General features: G+C 37.7%; 1 protein-coding gene across 1 annotated transcript in view; it reads right to left on the reverse strand.

Moving 5' to 3' along the window:
- TNNI3K (TNNI3 interacting kinase) overlaps nucleotides 1–21,854 on the reverse strand; it is a 263,002-nt gene that overhangs the window by 35,400 nt on the left and 205,748 nt on the right. The window contains exon 23 of the mRNA XM_037498573.1: nucleotides 15,078–15,247. Within this exon, the coding sequence (XP_037354470.1) occupies nucleotides 15,078–15,247 (170 nt within the window). The remainder of the gene's footprint in view (nucleotides 1–15,077; nucleotides 15,248–21,854) is intronic.

Below are 21,854 nucleotides of genomic sequence, written 5' to 3' on the forward strand. Positions count from 1 at the left end.
AGCAAGCAAACAAACAAACAAACAAACAAACAAAACCTAAATCTCATGGTTTCCAAGGAGATCATGAGAAAGAGTGACTTGTGAAATATCTCCTTTAACAAGAAACTTCTTGTTTCTAATACTAGCAACAATAATAACAGCGACTAGAAGGATGTTGCCATTTTTGCATTATGTAAGAGTTAGATTTGGTCCACATGGAAGGTGCTAAAGGTGAAAAGAAGAGAAAAAAAATCTATGGGAATTAAGCCTGTTAAATTGTGCAGTGCCATTGTAAAAGCTGCTTCAGAAATCTATTTAGAAATCATTGTTCTTGTATCTGAATCTTTACAGAGACACCAGCATCACCTACTTCTTATTACTGCAAACATAGCAACAGTTGCCATGCTAGCAAGAGATTCGCACAAACACTAGAGTCAAAAGAGAGCAGGAGGGGCCAGAGCTGAAGTCAGGGTGGTGAAAGGCTCACAGTGCAGGCTGCACGGATTTAATTAGGTTGGTTGTTCTCTTTGGTCCCTGGCCGTGTCCTGTCAGACATTTCAGCTGAGCAGAAGCAGTATCAAAAGCAGCATTTTCTGACCAACTTTTACTTTCTCTCCTACACAAACGTCATCACCAAAGGCAGAGTCAGGGTGCTTAAGGTATTCAAGAGTGTGCTTAGGCCCTCGGTTAGGTTATGAATGGAGAGAGGGTCAAGGTTTCCTTCATTTCCAGAAATAAAAAACTCATAAAACTCATTATTAGAAAGTCAGGCTATTCGTTGTCCCAATATGTCATTTCATCTAATTGAAAAGTGAGAAATCTGTTACCATTTATTTAGCAGTTCGCCTCCAGCAAATCTTTGCAGGTTCTCTTCATGTGGCTGGGAATTAGTTAATTAGTATTACAAAATATTTGAAGTGGGAAATGCACTCTGGTTCACCCTTTGGGTTATGAAAAAGCCCATTTTAGGTTGCTAACAAGTGCTGCTGAAGGAGAGTAAAAGACATGAAATGATGGCATCAGAATTGTCCTGGTGACAGCATCTTATTCTTCTCAACTGCATATGTTGTAACCTAAATATGTCACTCACTCACTCTTTTCATGCAAATGTTTATGTTTGACAATAAATTCAGGTCCTGAAAATGTATAGCATAGTGCCAGTTTTACACACGTAGGGCTCTTCTCATATCATCACTTTTATTTATTTTTTAAAGATGTATTTTTATTTATTTATGCATACAAGCCTTGTGGTGTAGGCCAGAGGTGCGGGGGGGTGAGAGGGTCAGTGAGCAAGACAGGAGAGGTCTGCTATGCCATGAGGGTTAGCTCCCTGGTCGGGGATCGAACTCATGCTGCCGTGGTTGCTGACAGCTTGATTGCACTGAGAGGTTAACACCTGCACCACCAGTGAGGCCCTTATCATTACTTTTATTAATTTCCCATTGTTTACTCAACTCCCTTTTTAAACAGAGTATTTTGTTTACTGTTCTTTCTTTTACATTTTTCACAGAGAAAGATCATTTCAAACAAAAGGATGGTTTTAAAAGTCAAGGAAGAGTTGACATTCTGATATGCCCCTAACTTTAAGGCTGAATGCCTTTGTTCTGAGTGAAATCTAGAAATCTTACAACAGCAGTCAGAAAGGCTGGAGGACCCGACCTGCTTTGTCAACTGATTGCTAGGTGGTGCCAGAGAGCAAGGCAAATAGAAGCATAGAATGGTTGTTCTATGTCCATCTCAGCTGAGCGTTCTAACATACAGCCCTGTTGCGTTTTCAGCATACATTATTTCCAATTCTGATTATTTTTAGGATATCAGCAGCATGGAATGCAGAGGGCACTATCAACCTATTTATACTCTCCTTTTTACTTTTTGTGTGTATGTGTACCTATGGGAATTGTTTGCTAATCTCACTATAGTGCTTTCTGGACATGGTAGCTAATGCTGTGGGGAAGAGGTTTTATATAAATAGAAATAGATGGATATGCTTATTTTTCGAACCTTTGTAGAAATAGTTTAACTTCTAAGAACTCTCTCTACTTTGCTTGATTTTCCCTTTGTATTAGATGATATTAAGGGGCATCCTTATATCAACATGCATAACTATGTATTTTCCAATTTAGCCCTGCACCCCATGACAGTAAGTAATTTTCTGCTTTTGTTAATTAGAAAAATTTATGAGCAACTCAAGAAGATCTGAGCTTACAAAGAAAGAGATAAAAGGCAACTGACAGGCATTGTGACACATGCGTAGATTCCAGCTGGTCTCCTTTGGCTTTTATATTTATTCACTGCAGGCCCTTAATGAGCTTGGAAACTGACCTTCAGCTCGAGAGTGTCACAAAAATTATACATCCCAGAGGTGATACTATCCCGAAGAAAAGCAAAAGTTGTCTTGTTTCTAGATTAGACCACCAACATCTTACTTATTCTTCTCCATCTACAAACAACGTGGGCATGGTCCATAGAGCCATTGAGATAGTAAGGCAACTCTTGACACTGTTCAAGTGAGGGTTAGATATTAATGTAATATTCTGATACACACTGAGGTCTTTTATAAATTCTATGGATGTCAGTCTTTTTATCAGCAATCTTTAGTAATGAAAAGATAAAAAACAAAAGATACTATCTGCTGTAAACTTAAAATTATGTCTTAAAATTATTTTTATGTATCATTAGCAAAAAGATTCTGGGACTCTCTTGTACTCATAAATGAGAAAGAGCAGTATTTGTCTTCATTTCTAGGACTGAAAAACTCAGGAAACTCTTGTTATTAGGTCATCAGGCTATTTGCTGCCCCAAAATGTCAACTAAAAGATTCTTTAAAAAATACAGTGAGCGCCTCCCCTGGTGGCACAGCCATTGAGCGCTGGGCTGCGAAGCTGCCCGCAGCCTCTGCAGTACCAGTTCTATCCCTGGCTTCCGGACAAGGATCCCACATGGCGTGCAGACCTCTCCTGGCACCCGCTGCTCCCTTAGCAGTGTATTTCGTTGGTCTGCCTGTTCTGTTTCCTGCTCTGGATCTGGTGAATTCTCTCACCCTCCCACACTTCTGACTGTACCCAGTGCTTGATTTATAAATAAATAAATCTTTTTAAAAAATACTTCTTATTAAAAAAAATACAGTGAATATAACAGTGACTATAAAAAAGAATATGTTCAATGAGGAAATGAAAAACAGGGACTGGTCTTACAATGTACTTAATTCAACAAAGAAATCATACTAGAATAATTCTCAAAACCGGTCCCCAAGAGTTTGGAAGGAAGGAATTTATTTTTTTAAATGTGTGATGGTGTTTTTTTTTTTTAATGTTTTTAGAAATGTCTTCAGGGATTTAGACAGGTTTTCAGATACATTAAAAAAAGTAGAGAGAGTAGGGCTTGGCACTAACATGCTGGTGAATGAGGCAGTACATGTGGAGTTTGTTGTGTTCAATTAGTCTGTATCAGTGCAGGCAGCTGATTAATATGATCTGATATAATCAGGCATAGGCTGAGGTAATATGGTTAGTATCAGAAGTAGTCAGAGTGAGAAGGAAAAATTTCCTTGCAAAGACTGCATTGACCATGCTCCATTGGTCCTGGCCGAATGTTAGAGAAAGCAGGGGTAGGATCAGTGCTCTGGATAGCTCCTCGATGATTCCAAAGCCTGAACCAGAGGTTAGAAGTTTCTGTTTCTTAAAGATGGTTCAAACATTTTGGTTAAGCATAATCTCCAGAGACAACATAATATGGTACAGAGAAAGACAACCAGACAGGCTCACATTCAATGATTAATTACCATTTTCTCACTGTACAGTATCATATGATTAACTTAAATTCTTTGAGTCTCTGTTTTACCTGAAAAATGAAAACCTGAAGGGTTACTCCACAAGATTGTTGTGGGGGCTAAATGGCATAATGTTTGTGAATATCTGGAATGACCATTCATTCATCCTACAAATATCTGGACTGTATCAGCAATGTTCTATGTACTAAAGATAGAAGATCAAAACTCAGAGAAGCTCATGCCCCCATACTTACAAGGTTTTTTTAAAAAGATTTATTTATTTTTATACAAGAGCTGGGATAAAGGCCAGAGGTGTGGGAGGGTGAGAGAATTCACCAGAGACAAAATGGTGGACAGACCAGGCAGAATGACTGAAATACACCACTGAGGGGAACAGCAGGCACAACAGGAGTGGTCTGCTTCGCCATGTGGAAATCTCCCTGGCTGGCCGGGTTTGACCTGCACTGCAGAGGCTGCGGACAGCTTCACAGCACTGTGCTCAACCTGCTGCACTAATGGGGGGTGGGGGGCATACTTAGAAGCTAGAGATGATATCAACAAAAACAAAATGTTTGGCTAAAATTATAATTCCAGGTGGATGTAAATGCTATGAGCCCTCATACTTAAACTTGTTGGCCTATAACTTGAATTCATTCTATTGAATTACATATATGATATTCTCTGTGTCCAACCAAGAGGGAAGATCAGATTTGAAGCACCTGTATAAAACTAAAATTCTTGAACAATAGTACCAAGACTGGGTGAACCTGGAAAAAAAAAATCCGCTCTACATAGAGAGGTATGGAAAATGTGTTTTATTTCATCCTGGAGGAAAATGATAAAATGAAATATTTGCCTGAGAAGTTCCATCCATAGTCCACATATGCACAAGTTTTAAAACAAAATATTAATACATATGTTTTATGAAAAACCCCAACTTCCATTTTTAAAGTGCTGCTGTTAGGTTAGTGTCCTGGATATCAGCAAAGCAAAAAAAAAATCATCTATGAAGTAACCTATATCAAATAAGGGCGAGTAAGTTACCAGAGATAAAGTTCCAAGAAAATGAGCTCATAGAAAATATAACTCTAAATACACAATGAAACTAGGAATAAGAATTAGCAGAAACAGCAAAATATACACAATTAGATTTATAAAGACTGCAGAGATAATTAGATATTCAGATATAGAATATAGAATAAATATTTGAAAGAAAAAAAATTTTAAAAAGTATATATGTGGAGAGAACTAGAGATTTTCCAAACTATTTAGTCAAACTGCAAAATAACACAACTTTGTGAAGTAGAATAGAAATGAAAAAAAGCACTGAATTATAAATACAATGAACAGAACAGCATACTGGACACAGTTACAGAGTATGGTTACTGTGTGAAATAGATTTGAAGAAATCATCAGAAAGCAGCATAAAGAGTGGTGATTATAAAACAACAGACTTAAAAATATGGAAAATAGAGGGAGAAAATCTAAAATTCATCTAGAGTTCTAGAAAGATAGAATAAAGAGGATGGGGTTAAAAAAAAATACAAGAGTGAATAGCTGAGAATTATTCAGAACTATGAAGATGGCATTGCTCTGATTCCAGACATCTAACACATTCAAATCAAGATAAAAATAAATCCATACCTATACACAACATAGATAAACTGTAGGATAACAAGGACACAGGAAAGTTCTAATAGCAGTTAACAAGGGAAGATTGAAAAGAATGCCAATTAGATTCACAGATGAAATTTAAATAGCAACAAGAAAAGCTGGAAACATGTGGAATAACATCTTGAAGGTACAAGGGGGAAAATAATTAAACACCGCAAATCCCATATACACTAAAATATCTTTGAAGGAAGAGGGAATATAATGGTGTTTCCAGATGTTTACTTCTAACAGGGTTGTGTTAAAGGAACTTTTTAAGAAGCATCTGAGGAAAAGAAAAATGATCTAGGAAGAAGGTGTGAAATTTAAACATAATAAACAATGAAACAGCGTATATGAGTAAGTATAAATAAAACATAGCTATATAAAAATAATATCTAAGTTGTGGAATTTAAAAATCATGATGAAACTAATACAATGGACAGAAATATACAATTTCAGGAGGGAGTTATATGCAACTAAACTGCTCTAAAATCTCTTTTGTTTGGGGGTAGTACAAATAAGTTTAATAGAGAATTTAAGTTAAATATGATAATTAGGGTAGACAAAAAAGAATATAAACAAGGATGCATATACAAATAATCCCCCTTTAAAAAAAAACAAAAAAAAGAGGATGAGAAGAAAAATCTAGAGAGAATAAAATAATAGGGTAGTAATGAATTCAAATGATTACAGCAACAACAATGAATGTAACAACCAACATGACAAAAGGTATGTAAGTACCTCACAAAGAAGATTATAAAACCTATACCAAAGGACATCTAAATAAATGTGAAACTATGTTCTTGGGAAGGAAGACTCAAAATGATGACGAGATCAGATCTTCTTTATGGGTCTATAGTTTTAAAACAACTATATTCGAAATCTTTTATGTGGAAAATGCAAGCTGATGATAAAATTTATATGGAATAGTAAAAATGCAAGAATAATGAAGAATAGCTAAGATGAGACATGTCCTACCAGCAAAACCTTTAATGATGCATCTGTAGTTAAAATTGCATACTACTAACACAAGGGTAAACAGATACAGGGGGTAAATACAGTAATACCACAATAAAACTGAACAGAAAAGACTAAAATAGACCTATCCAAATGTAGATTCTCCATATATGGAAAGAACTACTGTTTCAGATCAGTTGGGAAAGGGATATCTATTCTTTTAAGGGAGAAGGAGAACTAATTCATGGTCATTATTTCATAGTCCAGATATATATGTCTTCAGTGAAACCTTTTTTTAAATTGCTTTAACTCAAAGCAGTCCTTTTTTAAGCACACTGGGAATGAATATGTAAGATACATCTTTCCTTACACATTTCAGGTATGGACATTCTATCCTTCTGTTGTTGTTAAAACAATATAGGTGGGCAGTGAATACCCTCATAATGAGGGAAGCAGGGTGGAAAGAAGTTTGAATTATCTAGTAAATCATTATTTTTGGACAAGAAAAAGTTAACAGAGTTGAACTTGACAGGAATATACGGGTCAAAATTGAGTGGCAGAGTGTTACTCTCTTAAATGCAGAAATATAAAGCATGCTATTCATAACCCAGCTAGTGAGTCTTCTAGCTTATTGTGAATAAAACTATTTAATATTCACCACTTACAGTTAGATTACAAATAAAATGTTGTAGAAACTTGGAAAAAAACAAAAGGAGGGCAATTTCTTTCCCAAAAGTATTAATGAGCTAATGAGGACTAAGGCATAAGTAAGTAAAAGACAAAACAGCACAAGGGACTATGGTGATGGTACCTGGGTGAATTGGTGGTGGGAATTTCATGGGGTCTATACCCGAGATAATGAAGCATATATTGAAAAACAAGGAAGAATGATGTAAAAAATACATAAAATAAAATAAAAGAAATTAAAGACAAGATAATGTAAATGTATAAAGTGGTCTTAGATAATGCACAGGTATGAGCAGCCCCACAAAGACTCTCTTACAATACAGTGATTAAGACTAATCAATCACTGTTTTGATACTTCAACAGTGAGGCTAGAAAGCTAGGTCGACAGTAGTTTAAACATAGGGTGTGTATGGAAAGTAGTCCAACTTCCAGTTCATCCATATGTGTTACTAAGAATGCTATTACTGTTTTGTGTGGGATAATTCTTTATTTTGTGGAATTATCCAAAACATTGTATGAAATTCCGCATTCTCGGCTGTAGCCTATTAAGTATCAGTAGGACCTCCCTAATCATTGAGACTGCAAAAAGAAAATGCCTCACACAGTTCCAAAAATCCAAAAATTGAAAGCAGAGGGGTGGTAGTATTATCCTGTGTAGAAACACTGGAACTTAGGATGTTCAGTGGGAGATGAAACTGCAAATATGTTTGTTTTCATTGATTGCTTTGGATTCCAGGATGAAATTGTTCACTTAGTTCTAGAAGCATTGGAGAAATATGGATGGTATTATGTAGGGTAGTGATATAATTGGAGTTCTATGCAAGGGAGATTATGCTGTTGGTGGAGGGTTAAGTGGATTGGGGCATGAGGATGCTGACAGAGAGAAGTCAAAGACACTACAAAGGCTAGGAAGCAGAAGGGTCAAGGTCACACCTCTGAATGGGGCTCACGTGTGTGTGTGTGTGTGTGTGTGTGTGTGTGTGTTGGAGCCATGAACAGTAAGAAATCACAGGAAAACTCTCGGAGAATAGAGAAGCAAGGTGCAGGGTGGGAGGAATTTAAAATGGTCACACACATTGAAATAGCTGATTGCGGTGAGCTAGCAAAAGAAATAATTTGGGAATGAAGAAGGGATTGGAAGAAAAGAAAACATTAAAGGAGCTTGAAAGAAACTGCAGTACAGAGAAGCATGAAGGAGAGGTGATGTATTAGAGTATTTGTCCTTCAGTAGTAAGGAAGAGACACCACTTCTGTTACTTGGTAAACATTCCACTCCAACACAGCAAAGGATGACGCTTTCCTGACACTGTTCTCTTTTTATTTCTCCTAGGAACATAGCTTCACGGAGTTATTATCTTACACAGTTGCTGCATTCCAGAAAAGCTATGTGTAAATTAAAATTTTATAATTTATATTCAACTTTTAAAAGTTGCATTGCATTCTAAGTGTACTAGGCAAGCTTTCTATTTAAAGGAACCCTTTGATGGACCCTTCTGCAATGTGAAAAATTAATTCCAAATGTATCTGCTTTACAGTTCCGATCTCTGGATCACTGGTTTTCTTCTCCTGGACAGCTAACTAGGTCATAGCGTTCTATTCTCAGAGCCCAGCCCCACACAAACACTAATTGGTTTTTGCATCTGAAAGGTTGTGTATCACTTTGTCATTTCTAAATTTACATGATGTAATCCATGTACAAGATGGAAGATTTCATACCCTGTGGGAGGAGCAAGTGCCACATGCTTCGTTTTCCAAATATATCTGGAGAAACAACATATTTTAAAAGAGACAGAACTTAAGGAGTGGCTGCCTTATCTCAGATTTTATTAATTTGTGATTTCAATAGAAATTTGTGAATTCCTATTATCTGTGGAGGAAATACCTGGCACAGTTTCCCACCTTGGCATTTATTTAATGAAGGAAAAAATAATGATTAAAAATAAATGTCTGCAACAACAGCAACCAATCAATCAAGCATTGCACAACTACAGACTGTAAACGTTAAAACCGAAAATCGAAAAATAAAAACACCATTTTAAAGATGTTGTTGAGGACTTTGAGGTTCAGAGTTGGTAACATACACTAATTAGGACTGTTGGCAAATTTTATACCCTACCCCATTTTCAAAAGCATGATGTTAGGCTAAAGATTATACTGTAGCTGTGCGATTATGAGTTAGATCAGAGATTACAAGTACCTTGCAACGACTTTTAGGAGAGACCACATAGGTAATTAAACCCATAAAAAAGTGTCCTATGGACACAATTGCAGTTTTACCTTGGCCCTCACTTTCTTTGTCTGTTTTTGCCATCAGTTGCACCCCCTAACCACAGAGTGACCGGAAGATCAGCATTTTTTCTTAAAGGGTACTTCTCATAGTTGGATGTATATTGGAACCACCTGGGAATCTTTATAAGATTCTGGTATCAGGGTGCTACCATGCAGAATTTCGGTTTAATTGTTCCTGAACTTTGTTTTGGTATTTAAAAAAACTCTCCAAGTGATTCTAATGGCAACCAAAGTTGACAGCCACTGACTCCTAGTCTGTAAGCTGATGGCCCTGCTGGAATTAGTCATCAGTTTCCATGTCCCCAAGCTCTGACTTTAAGAACCTATTGAGCTCTGATCTCACATTCGCTGTCTCTCATATACACCAACTGAAAAGATAGGCTTGGGACAAGTAGTTAATTCTATTTTGGTGGACTTCCAGAAGAAGCTGGCAGAAGCGCAACAAACACAAGTGTTGGTCAATACCTCAAGCTTCTGTAGAATGCTACCTCTTGTGCCAGAGAAATTCAGAAAGCATAGGAGAGTCCCTGGTGAGAATTCCAGCTCTCCCTCTTTAAACTTGGGAATTCGGAAAATATATTATCTTACACACATTGCCTACTCTTTCTGGGCCTCAGTTACCTCATCTATAAAAACTGGATACCTATTTCTTAAAATTTACTTGGATGGCTATTGAAATTATCTAAAATAGGACACATCCAAAAAAACTAAATATACTTTTCCAAATAAGACACACAGATGACCAATGTTCACATGAGAAAATGCTCATGATCACTTATCATCAGGGAAATGTAAGTTAAAACCACATTGAGATACCACCTTATACTATGACCCCTATCAAAAAGACCACAGACAACAACTGTGGTGAGAGTGTTGGCGACAAAGGAACTCTTATACACTGTTGGTTTGAATGTAGACTAGCCTCTACAGAAAACAGTATGGAAGTGAAAAATAGATCTACCACATCATCCTGCAGTTCCTCTTCTAGGTATCTCATGAAGAATATAAAAATACTCACTAAAAGGGATATATGCACTTCTCTGATCATTGCAGCGAGATTTACAATAGCCATGTTATGGAAACAACCTCAATGCCCATTGGTAGGGCAGTGGATTAAAAAGATGTGATATATATACACAATGGAATACTATTCAGCTATAAAAAAGATGAACTCTTGCCATTTGTGCCAACATGGATGGAAATGAAGGGAATTATGCTAAGTGAAATAAGTCAGAACAAGAAAAATAAATGCTGGATGATTTCACTCATATGAAGACTAGAAAAAACAAAGTAAAGGAAAAGAAAATACCAAAACAAACCCCTCCAAAATGACTGTAGAACTGAGAAAAACAGAAGGGAAGAGTAGGGGGAGGTAAGAGCAAAGAAGGGGAGAACTCAGGAGGTTTTGGTGCAGGATTATGGGTGCTTTGGTGGTAGAGATGGTGTAGTAACATACATTTGTAGATGTGTGAACCTAGACCCCTAAAACATATACAGTATTGCCAATCAAAATGATCTAAATAAGCATAATTTAAAAATTAAGTAATGGCCAGCATGTTGTAGGTGCTCAGTATTGATAATTTTTTAAGATTTATTTTTATTTTATTTGTGCATATAGTAACTGGAGTGTAGAACAGAGGTGTGGGGTGGGGTTCACCAGAGACAGAGTGGGGAGGAGAACAAGCAGATTGACTGAAATACACTGCTGAGGGGAGCAGCAGGAGAGACAGGAGAGGTCTGCTGTGCCATGTGTGTTAGCTCCCTGACTAGGGATCAAACTCATGCACAGTGGCTGCTGGTAGCTTGATAGAACTGAGACTTTAACCCCTGCACCATTAGAGAGGCCCAGTGATAACTTTTTAAAAGGTAAGAATAGATAAAATAGTTAAAGCTTGTTCACTGACTGTGCTCCAAGTTAATGATAATTACCATTTATTGAACTAATTTATTCAATGCTTTATTCTTTATCCACTAAACAAATATTTATTACATATTGACTATGCCAATTACATTGCTCAATTCTAGAGATACAAAGGAACTCTTATACACGCGAACAAAATAGACGCGATTCCTATCTTGGAGTATCTGACACTGTAGCTAAATCCTTTATCTATTTCTAGAGTTCATTGTAAGCAATCCAAAGATTGAGCTTGCTAGAGGGATGGTACAAGTAAGAAAGTGGCTTTCAATTCACCCTCACAGCAAATACTCAGTGTGCACTAGGTGGTCAAAAGAACTTGGGACTTAATAGACAAACACTTAACAGAGTTAAGTGTTTAGAAAACCTTGTGAGAATATCAAAGGGAGATTCTCAAAAAAACTTGCTTTTTTTTGCCACCAATTTCAGGCAGTTTTGTTAGTAGTGGTGTACCTTGTGGATTCTGGAAAACCAGAGAAGCTGTGTCCCCTATAGTCTTTTCTCACCAGTTGGGATAAGTGCTGTGCCTGCTATTCTGTGTAGCTGTCTATATAGTCTAGGTTGTGTGACTTACCTGTATTATAGGAACTTGTTTCCTTTGCTTGTATCTGTGGCCTCTTTCAATCAATCACAATACTCCGCTTTAATAACAATCCTAAGAGCTGGTATTATCTGTATGTTACATATGAGACTTAGGTCACTGAGCAAGTAAATGGCAAGGCAGAGATTGTCTGAGATCTGTCTGACTCTTCTGTTTTAAGTAGACAAACCTCAGGTGACTGTGCTTTAGATATATCAAATCTGACTGTTCAGAGAATTAATTTGAAAAATCACAAGTATAGAATAAGAAGAGCAGATGGAACAAGAAGTCAATGCTCTGACTGCTCTAATCTAATCTTGGTCTATGAGCCCCTTACAAAATTACGTAACACTAGAATCCAATAAAGAACTCTGTCCAGTTTGCCTGGTTATCAATCAAACCTCTTGCTATTTAATTTTATGACTTTCCATAGATTAAAGGCTTCATCATTCAGAATCCCATCTCTTCATAGACCAGGTATATAATAACTATGGCTGAAAAGGAAACAGTAGCAAGTTGTAGGTGATATTAGATCTTCGTAACGCCACATAATTTTCCCCATCTTCAATATAAAAACTTTTAATCTGGTGATGGATTGTGATGTTTCTGTATAGCTGGGTTCATGTGCAATACTCTGGAGTTCATGAGGAAGGACAGAAATTTTCAGCATGGTATGCACTTTCTGGAATATCCATCAAACTCACAATGACTGCCTTTTCCACTCCCCACTCCAAACAGGAACCATGTTTATATTAATGATATATGACCTTCCCTCCACTTCAACCACCTCTGCTTAGACCAATTGAGATGGCCATTTAATCTGTAAAGAGCCAGTCACATTGCCACTTGTGGCAGGCTGCATTTATTCCTAATTCATTTTGCCTTCTGTATCCATGCCCTTTGCCATGTAATTTTGCAGTTTCTTTCACTAGAGTCTGAGTTTATTATCTCTCCCTGTTGATGTTGGTCTCAGCTATGTGACTTGCTTGTGGGATGCCAGGATGCAACTTGAGCACAGGATTTAAGTGTGCATGTGAAGCTGGGTTTGTTCTCTTCTGTTCCTAGAAATTGTCTGTTCCTAGAAGAACAAGCCAGGTAGCTGCTGTCTCAAGGAGCAGGGGGAGACATGTGGAGAAGACCTGGATAAAACCTGAAGATCAGAGACAAGTCCACCCAAAGCCAGTCCATAGACACATAAGCAAGAAATAAATGCTTATGGTAGTATAGCCCTGGGTTGTGGTAAGAGTTTCATACAGAACTATCATGGTAATAGATGAGTGATATATCTTTCCATAATATTTTATAATTTAACTGGGAGACAAAGGGATTGTCTATTAGGAATTGTGGCAAGAAATATTAGAGCTCAGTATGGAAAATGCAGAACTTCATATTTTTTTCTATTTTTCTGAGATGCCCCTTTGTTTTTGATGTGAACCTCATATAAAATTAGCCATTTTATAGTGAACAATTGGCATTTAGTATATCCATAATGTTTCACAACCACCATTTCTAATTCCCTATTATCTTTACCACCTTAAAATAAAATCTTATACCCCATTAATGTTACTCTCAATTCCCCCTCCCCATTAACAACCACCACTGCGTTCTTTTGTTTTTAAAGATTTACCTATTGCTATCAAATGAGTTATGTGCCTCTGCTCCAAATCAGATGTTGAAGCCTTAACCTTTCACGGGACTGTATTGGAAATAGAGACCATAAGGATGTCATCAAGGTTAAATGAGGTCAGAAGAGTGAAACCCTGATTCAGTAGAACTGGTGCGCTTAAGAAGATAAATAAAAAGACACTTGAGCTTTCTCTGCTACTGAGGGCACAGTGAGAATCTGGTCATCTGTAAGTTAGGAAGAAAATCCCCACCAAAACCTGACTGTGCTGGCACCCTGATCTCTGACTTTTTTTTTAAAAGATTTATTTTTATTTATACAAGAACTAGGGTACAGTCAGAGGTGCAGAAGGGTGAGAGAATTTACCAGAGACAGAGCAGGGAGAAGAACAGGCAGATGGACAGAAGACATTGCTGAAGAGAGCAGCGGATAAGGCAGGAGAGGTCGGCCATGCCATGTGGGAATCTCCCTGGCGAGCTGGGAATTGAACTGGAGCTGCAGAGGCTGCGGACAGCTTCACAGCCTGGTGCTCAACCCACTGTGCCACTGGGGAAGGCCCTTATCTCTGACTTTTGATGTCCACTTTGAAGAGCTAAGTTTCTTTTGGATAAACCATCCAGTCTATGGTATTTTGTTAAGGCAGCCTGAACTGACCAATGTACATATTCTGGACATGTACATAAATAGGGCCATATAATATGGATTTTGTGCCTGACTTCCTTCATTTAGCATGTTTTCAGGGTTGATTCATGCAACATGTATTAATGTGCCATACCTTTTTAATGACTGAAAACTATTCTATCACATACATATCACATTTGTTAGTACCCATTTTAATTCCTTTGGGTATATATCTGGAAGTCAAACTGCTAAACTTTTGGTGGTTCTGTACCAGGAATTCTTTGGATTTCGTAAGTTAACCTCAGCACACTTTCAATAAGTTCTTTTTGTTGCTGTGGCTAGACAATTTGTGCTTGAGCTACAGATAATTGCTGTTATTTGTAACTTAGATTAAATTACTAATAGATAATAAAATTTCTATTTTCCCCCCACCATCATTATTTATAATCCCTTAACCCATTCTTTTTCACACGTCCCTCTTTACTTCAGAAGCTTCACTTTGTTTATTAGTGTCCACTTAAAATTTCTATTTTTTTAGTCATAATATTATGAGAAAAATCAGGCTTAAAACTCCTCTTTCAAAGTTTGCCACACAGGTGGTAAACTCTGGTGACTTTCTTTTCTTTTTTTTTTTAGAGGCATGTTATTTATTTATTTATTTGTTTGTTTGTTTGTTTTGTTTATACAAGCACTGGGTACAGTCAGAAGCGCGGGAGGGTGAGAGAATTCACCAGAGCCAAAGCAGGGAGCAGAGCAGGCAGAAGGACCGAAGTACACTGCTGAGGGGAGCAGCGGGTGGCAGGGGAGGTCTGCGCGCCATGTGGGACCCTCCTCTGGTGGCCGGGGAGCAGCTGGGGATCGAACCGGCACCGCAGAGGCCGCGGGCAGCTTCGCAACCCAGCGCTCAACCACTGCGCCACCGGGGAGGCCCCTCTGGTGACTTTCTTGATGAGATTCTGGAGTCTGACTTAATGAGACTATTGCTTAGATTACAACTTACCTTTGGGACCAGGCGGCATAGGACCTTGCATTGAGAGCATATTCCAACTCAAAACGACTCCGTAAAGCTGCCACATGGCTTCGGCCAGGCCCACCCCGGCTCACCAGGCAATCAGAGGAGGAGGAAGGAGAGAGAGACCCACTGCTGTTACTTGATGCAGGAGACATCAGCTGAGTGAAGAATGGGCCGTATCAATCATTTAATAAATCCCGCAGGCTTACAGACATAAAATAGAATATGAATTTATTTTACCTTTCTATTCTAGGATTTCCCATATTTTAATTTCTGTTCCTCTTGGTTTGTTTCTGACTTTTCCTTTTAGTTTCTGAGGGCACCACCTGGCTAGCTTAATTTACTTTTTTGATCCAGTTCTGTGCTGAGAACTGGCCCATTAAACTTACGATAGTCCTGCAGAAAACACAGCAGGCCCAAATCAGGGTTATAAAAGAGATATTTAGAAAGTTATTATTTAATGATCAAAAGGTTCTCTGCCTATTTCACTATGGTGTGATTCCTGGCAGATGTTCTTCAAATTGTAGCTTAAAATTTTCCCTTTACATGAAAAGGATTTATACACTTTCCCGAGACCACTTCCATTTTATAAAATGAAGGAGGTTTTAATGTCTGACAAGCATGGGGACTTGCTCTAAACCATTGATTAAAGTGCTGAAGAGTAGAGAGGATCGAGTCTTAGGGGTCCCTAAGACAAATCAAGTCCCTTGTTGCTGAATATAACAAAACATACTAGCTTAGTAGATCCTACCATCATCCCTATTTTCTGGAATCAGGTTCCTGTTTTTGTTCAAAGTGAGAGGATACATCGAACTCAAGCCTTAAGGATATCTCTCAACATTAAAGGTCCCTAGCAGAAGCTCTCGTTGGTAAGGGTTGATGAAGACCCACCTAATATATCAGACTTTTCCTTGCTTCGGATCGGTAGGTTTACTTCTAAAGATTGAAGCTTCCTTCTACACAATAGTTTTCCTCAATAAAAGTTCTTTTTTTTTTTAAAGTTTTATTTATTTATGCATACAAGAGCTGGGGTACAGGCCAGAGAGGTAGGGGGTGAGAGGATCCACTAGAGACAGAGTGGGGAACAGAACAGGCAGACTAACCGAAATACACTGCTGAGGAGAGCAGCGGGCTAGACAGGAGAGGTCTGCTTCACCATGTGGGTTTCTCTCTGGCGGGTTGGGAATCGAACTCATGCTAGAGGCTGCGGATTGTTCCATAGTGCGGTGCTTTACCCTTGTGCCACCGGGGAGGCCCCTCAATCAAAGTTCTAATAAAGCTTCATGAGACAGAACTACTCTCAGCAGGATACAACTGAAGACCTACAATTTTCCTATAGGCTAAGTTCTTCATAGTCTATCTTAGAAAAAAAAAAAAACTCAACTGATAGTAGTTACTTATAGTAGCAACATTTTTTTTTATTTTTTAAGATTTATTTATTTATTTATACAAGTACTGGGTACAGTCAGAAGCACGGGAGGGTGAGAGAATTCACCAGAGCCAGAGCGGGGAGCAGAACAGGCAGAAGGACCGAAGTACACTGCTGAGGGGAGCAGCAGGTGGCAGGAGAGGTCTGCGCGCCATGTGGGACCCTTGCCAGGTGGCCGGGGATCGAACTGGCACTACAGAGGCTGCGGGCAGCCTTGCAACCCAGCACTCAACCGCTGCGCCACGGAAAGGTCCTAGTAGCAATATTTTTTAAGGAAAGAACATTTTCTTTGGATGGTTGCACTTTGGGATTCAGATGCATAATCTCAGTTTGATGCAGTTTCTCCCCATTTTTGCCCCTTGTGAGCCTCGGTGTGTGATGTCCATGCTCTCTCCTGTAGTACTCCCTTGCATTTGGGAATATATTTTATTATTTTTGAATTAATGTTCATGTTTTAGCTCCCTTGCATATTTTCTTTTTTTTTTTTTTTTTTTTTGAGCATTGTGGTATTTTGTTATAACAGCAATAGGAAATTACTACAGGAGCAGACATCACCAGTTTCCCCAAAATATCATTCAGATTTGACAAAGTGAATGTCCTTTATTTTTTTTTTTTTTTTTTTAATAAATTTTATTGTTATATTCCCCATACACTTGCAGCCCCCCCATTCTGACCCCAATCCCTCCCCTCCCACCCCCGCCCCCCTAAAAGTGTCTCTGGTTCATAGTTTTTTGTTGATTTTGATTTTCACTTTCTTATAGTTATTCATTTTCCTGGTCCCTTATTTAAGTTTTCTAGATTCCTGCTATGAGTGAGACCATCCGGTATTTTTCTTTTTCTTTTTGGCTTATTTCGCTGAGCATGATCCCTTCCAGCGCCATCCATGTTGCTGCAAATTGCATGTGTTTATCTTTTTTGAATGCTGAGTAATATTCCATGGTATATATGTACCACATCTTCTTGATCCAGTCATCTACTTTTGGGCATTTGGGTTGTTTCCAAAGCTTAGCTATTGTAAACAGTGCTGCTATAAACATAGGGGTGCAGGTGTTCTTTGGAATTGATGTTTCTGTGTCCTTTGGGTAAATACCTAGGAGTGGAATTGCTGGATCCTATGGAAGCTCTATGTTTAGTAGGTCCAGAAATCTCCATACAGCTTTCCACAGTGGTTGGACCAGTTTGCACTCCCACCAACAGTGCAGAAGAGTTCCTTTTTCTCCACACCCTCGCCAACATTTGTTGTTGCTAGTTTTTTTAATATGTGCCATTCTCACTGGGGTAAGATGGTATCTCATGGTAGTTTTGATTTGCATTTCCCTGATGACAAGTGATGTTGAACATTTTTTCATATGCCTGTTGGCCATTTGCATTTCCTCTTCAGAGAAGTTTCTTTTAAGCTCTTCTGCCCATTTTTTGACTGGATTATTTTCTTTGTTGTTGTTGAGTCTCATCAGCTCTTTGCAGATTTTTGTGATCAGTCCTTTATCATTAGTGTTGGGTGCAAAAATGTTCTCCCAGTTGGTGGGGTTTCTCTTTGTTTTTGTTATTGTCTCTTTTGCTGTGCAAAAGCTCTTTAATTTGATGTAGTCCCAGCTGTTTATCTTTGCCTTCACTATCACTGCTTTGGGTGATGTGTCTGTAAAGATGTCTTTGATGTGCAAATCACGTAGTGTTTCGCCTATATTTCCTTCTATATATTTTATGGTTTCAGGTCTTATGTCTAGTTCTTTAATCCATTTTGAGTTGATTTTTGTGTATGGTGTGAGGTGGTGGTCAAGCTTCATTCTTTTGCATGTAGCGACCCAGTTTTCCCAGCACCATTTATTGAACAAACTTTCTTTGCTCCAATGCATATTCTTTGCTCCTTTGTCAAAGATTAGTTGACCATAAATCTGTGGGTTTATTTCTGGATTTTCTATTCGATTCCATTGGTCTGTATGTCTGTTCTTGTTCCAATACCATGCAGTTTTGATGATTATGGCTTTGTAGTATAGTTTGAAGTCTGGGAGTCTGATGCCTCCATTCCCTTCTTTTTTTTTCAGGAGAGCTTTGGCTATTCGGGGTTTTTGGTGATTCCATATGAATTTCATCAATAATTGTTCTATTTCTTTGAAGAATGACATTGAAATTTTGATTGGAATAGCATTGAATCTGTATATTGCTTTTGGTAGGATGGCCATTTTAATAATGTTTATTCTTCCAATCCATGAGCAGGGGATGTCTCTCCATTTCTTTGTGTCTTCTTCTATTTCTTTTAACAGTGTTTTATAGTTTTCTTTGTATAGGTCCTTTACCTCTTTTGTTAGATTTATTCCCAAATATTTGATTTTTTTTGTTTCAATAACAAAAGGGATGGTCTTTTTGATTTCTTCTTCTTCAGATTTATTGTTTGTGTATAGGAAGGCTACTGACTTTTGCGTGTTGATTTTGTATCCTGCCACTTTACTGAACTGATTGATGAGTTGAATTAGCTTTTCTGTGGAGTTTTTGGGGTTCTCTATGTATAATATCATATCGTCTGCAAATAGTGATAGTTTGACTTCTTCTTTTCCTATTTGGATTCCTTGGATGTCTTTCTCTTGTCTTATTGCCCTGGCTAGGACTTCCAGTATTATATTGAAAAGCAATGGTGAGAGTGGACATCCTTGTCTTGTTCCAGATCTTAATGGAATTGCTTTCAGCTTTTCACCATTGAGAATGATACTGGCTGTTGGCTTGTCATAGATGGCCTTTATGATGTTGAGGTATGTTCCTTGTATCCCCAGAATTTCAAGGGCTTTTATCATGAATGGGTGTTGCACTTTGTCGAAAGCTTTCTCAGCATCTATTGATATTATCATATGGTTTTTATATTTCTTTTTGTTGATGTGTTGGATAACGTTGATTGATTTTCGGATGTTAAACCATCCTTGTGCCCCTGGAATGAATCCAACTTGGTCGTGGTGAATTATCTTATGGATACATTGTTGGATTCTGATAGCTAAAATTTTATTGAGGATTTTTGCATCAGTGTTCATTAGGGAGATTGGCCTGTAGTTTTCCTTTTTTGTGTTGTCCTTGTTCGGTTTTGGTATTAGTGTAATGTTGGCTTCATAAAACGTGTTTGGTATTGTCCCTTCCTTCTCAATTTTTTGGAAGAGTTTGTGAAGGATAGGCACTAATTCGTCTCTGAATGTTTGGTAGAATTCATTTGTAAATCCATCAGGTCCTGGGCTTTTGTTTTTGGGGAGGTTTTTTATTACCATTTCAATTTCGCTAATTGTAATTGGTCTGTTTAGGTGTTCTATTTCTTCTTTATCTAGCTTTGGGTGATTGTAGAGTTGTAGGAATTTGTCCATCTCCTCTAGATTGTTAAACTTGTTTCCATATAACTGTTCATAGTAGTTACTGATTATTCTTTTGATTTCTGCTGTGTCCGTTGTGATTTCTCCTCTTTCATTGATGATCCTGTTTATTTGTGCTTTCTCCCTTTTTTCCTTTGTGAGCCTGGCTAGGGGTTTGTCTATTTTATTGATTTTTTCAAAAAACCAGCTCTTGGTTTCATTGATCTTTTGGATTGTTTTTTTAGTTTCAATTTCATTTATTTCTGCTTTGGTTTTTATTATTTCTTTTCTTCTACTGGTTTTGGGGTTTTTTTGTTGTTCTTTTTCTAGATCTTTGAGCTTCGAGATGAGGTTGTTTCTTTGCGTTCTTTCTTGTTTCTTGATGTGAGCTTCTATTGCTATATATTTTCCTCTTATTACTGCTTTTGCTGCATCCCATACATTTAGGATATTAGTGTCCTCCTTGTCGTTCAATTCAAAAAATTTTTTAATTTCTTCTTTGATCTCCTCATTAGTCCAATGGTCTTCCAGTAGTGTGGTTTTTAATCTCCATGAGGTAGGAAAGTTCCTTGCCTTCTTTTTATGGTTTATTTCTAGTTTGATGCCTTCATGGTCAGAAAAGATGGTTGATATGATTTCAATCTTGGTGTATCTGTTGATGTTTGTCTTGTGCCCCAGTATGTGATCGATCCTGGAGAATGATCCGTGTGCGCTTGAGAAAAATGTGTACTCCGTTTTTTTGGGGTTTAGTGTTCTATAGATGTCTGTTAAGCCTAATTGCTCTAGGTCCTTATTTAGAGCTTTGGTTTCTTTACTTATTTTTTGTCTTGTTGATCTATCCATTGTTGATAGTGGTGTGTTGAAGTCTCCCACTACGTATGTGTTTTCTCTGATGTCTGTTTTCAGAGAGGACAACAGTTGTCTGATATATTTTGGTGCTCCTTCATTTGGTGAGTATATGTTAATGAGTGTTATTTCTTCTTGAAGTATTGTCCCCTTGATCATAATGTAGTGACCATTGGGGTCTCTTTTTATCTTTTTGAGTTTGAAATCTGTTTTATCTGATATAAGTATAGCTGTTCCTGCTTTCTTTTTTGGTCCATTTGCTTGTAGGATTGTTTTCCATCCTTTAACTTTGAGCCTATTTTTATCTTTTGTAGCTAAATGTGTTTCTTGGAGACAGCAAAAGGTTGGGTTTTGTTTCTTAATCCAGGCTGCCACTCTGTGTCTTTTTATTGAAGAGTTTAGTCCATTTACATTTAGAGTTAATATTGATATGTTAACATCTGTATTTGCCATTGTGTTTGTCTTTCCTTTGATTTTATTTATTTATTCTTTTAATAACTTTTTTTTTTTTTTTTGGCCTTCTTTCATTGTTATTCGTCCCTCTGAGGTTCTGGCTTTAGGACTCCTTGTAGTATTTTTTGGAGTGGGGGTTTAGTTGCAATGAAATTCCGGAGTTTCTGTTTGTCTGGGAAGGTCCATATTCTTTCTTCAAAGAGGAAGGAGAGCTTTGCGGGATAGAGTATTCTTGGTTGGCATCTGTTTTCTTGGAGTCTGTTGACTATGTCCCTCCACTCTCTCCTTGCCCGTAGTGTTTCTTCGGAGAAGTCTGATGTCAGCCTGATTGGTTTTCCTTTGAATGTTATCTGTTTCTTCCCTCTTGCCAGCTTCATTATTTTTTCCTTGTCCTGGATTCTTGGGAGCTTTACTATTATGTGTCTTGCTGTATTTTTCCTTTCGTCGTGGAAGTTTGGTGTTCTTCTTGCTTCTTGTATATCAATTTTCAGCTCCTTCTTCACATTTGGGAAGTTCTCTTCAATTATCTCTTTGAATATTTTCTCTGTTCCTACATCTCTCTCCTCTCCTTCTGGTATTCCTATAACTCTTATATTTCCTTTCCTCATGGAGTCAGATAGTTCCCGAAGTCTTTCTTCGTTCTTTTTCCTTCGTACTTCTCTTTCCTTTTCTGTTTTGGTTCTTTTTATTTCTGTGTCTTCAAGATTACTTATT

This window comes from Talpa occidentalis, unplaced genomic scaffold (assembly GCF_014898055.3).
Source record: "Talpa occidentalis isolate TD23 unplaced genomic scaffold, MPIMG_talOcc4v2.1 talOcc4.9, whole genome shotgun sequence".
NCBI lineage: Eukaryota > Metazoa > Chordata > Mammalia > Eulipotyphla > Talpidae > Talpa > Talpa occidentalis.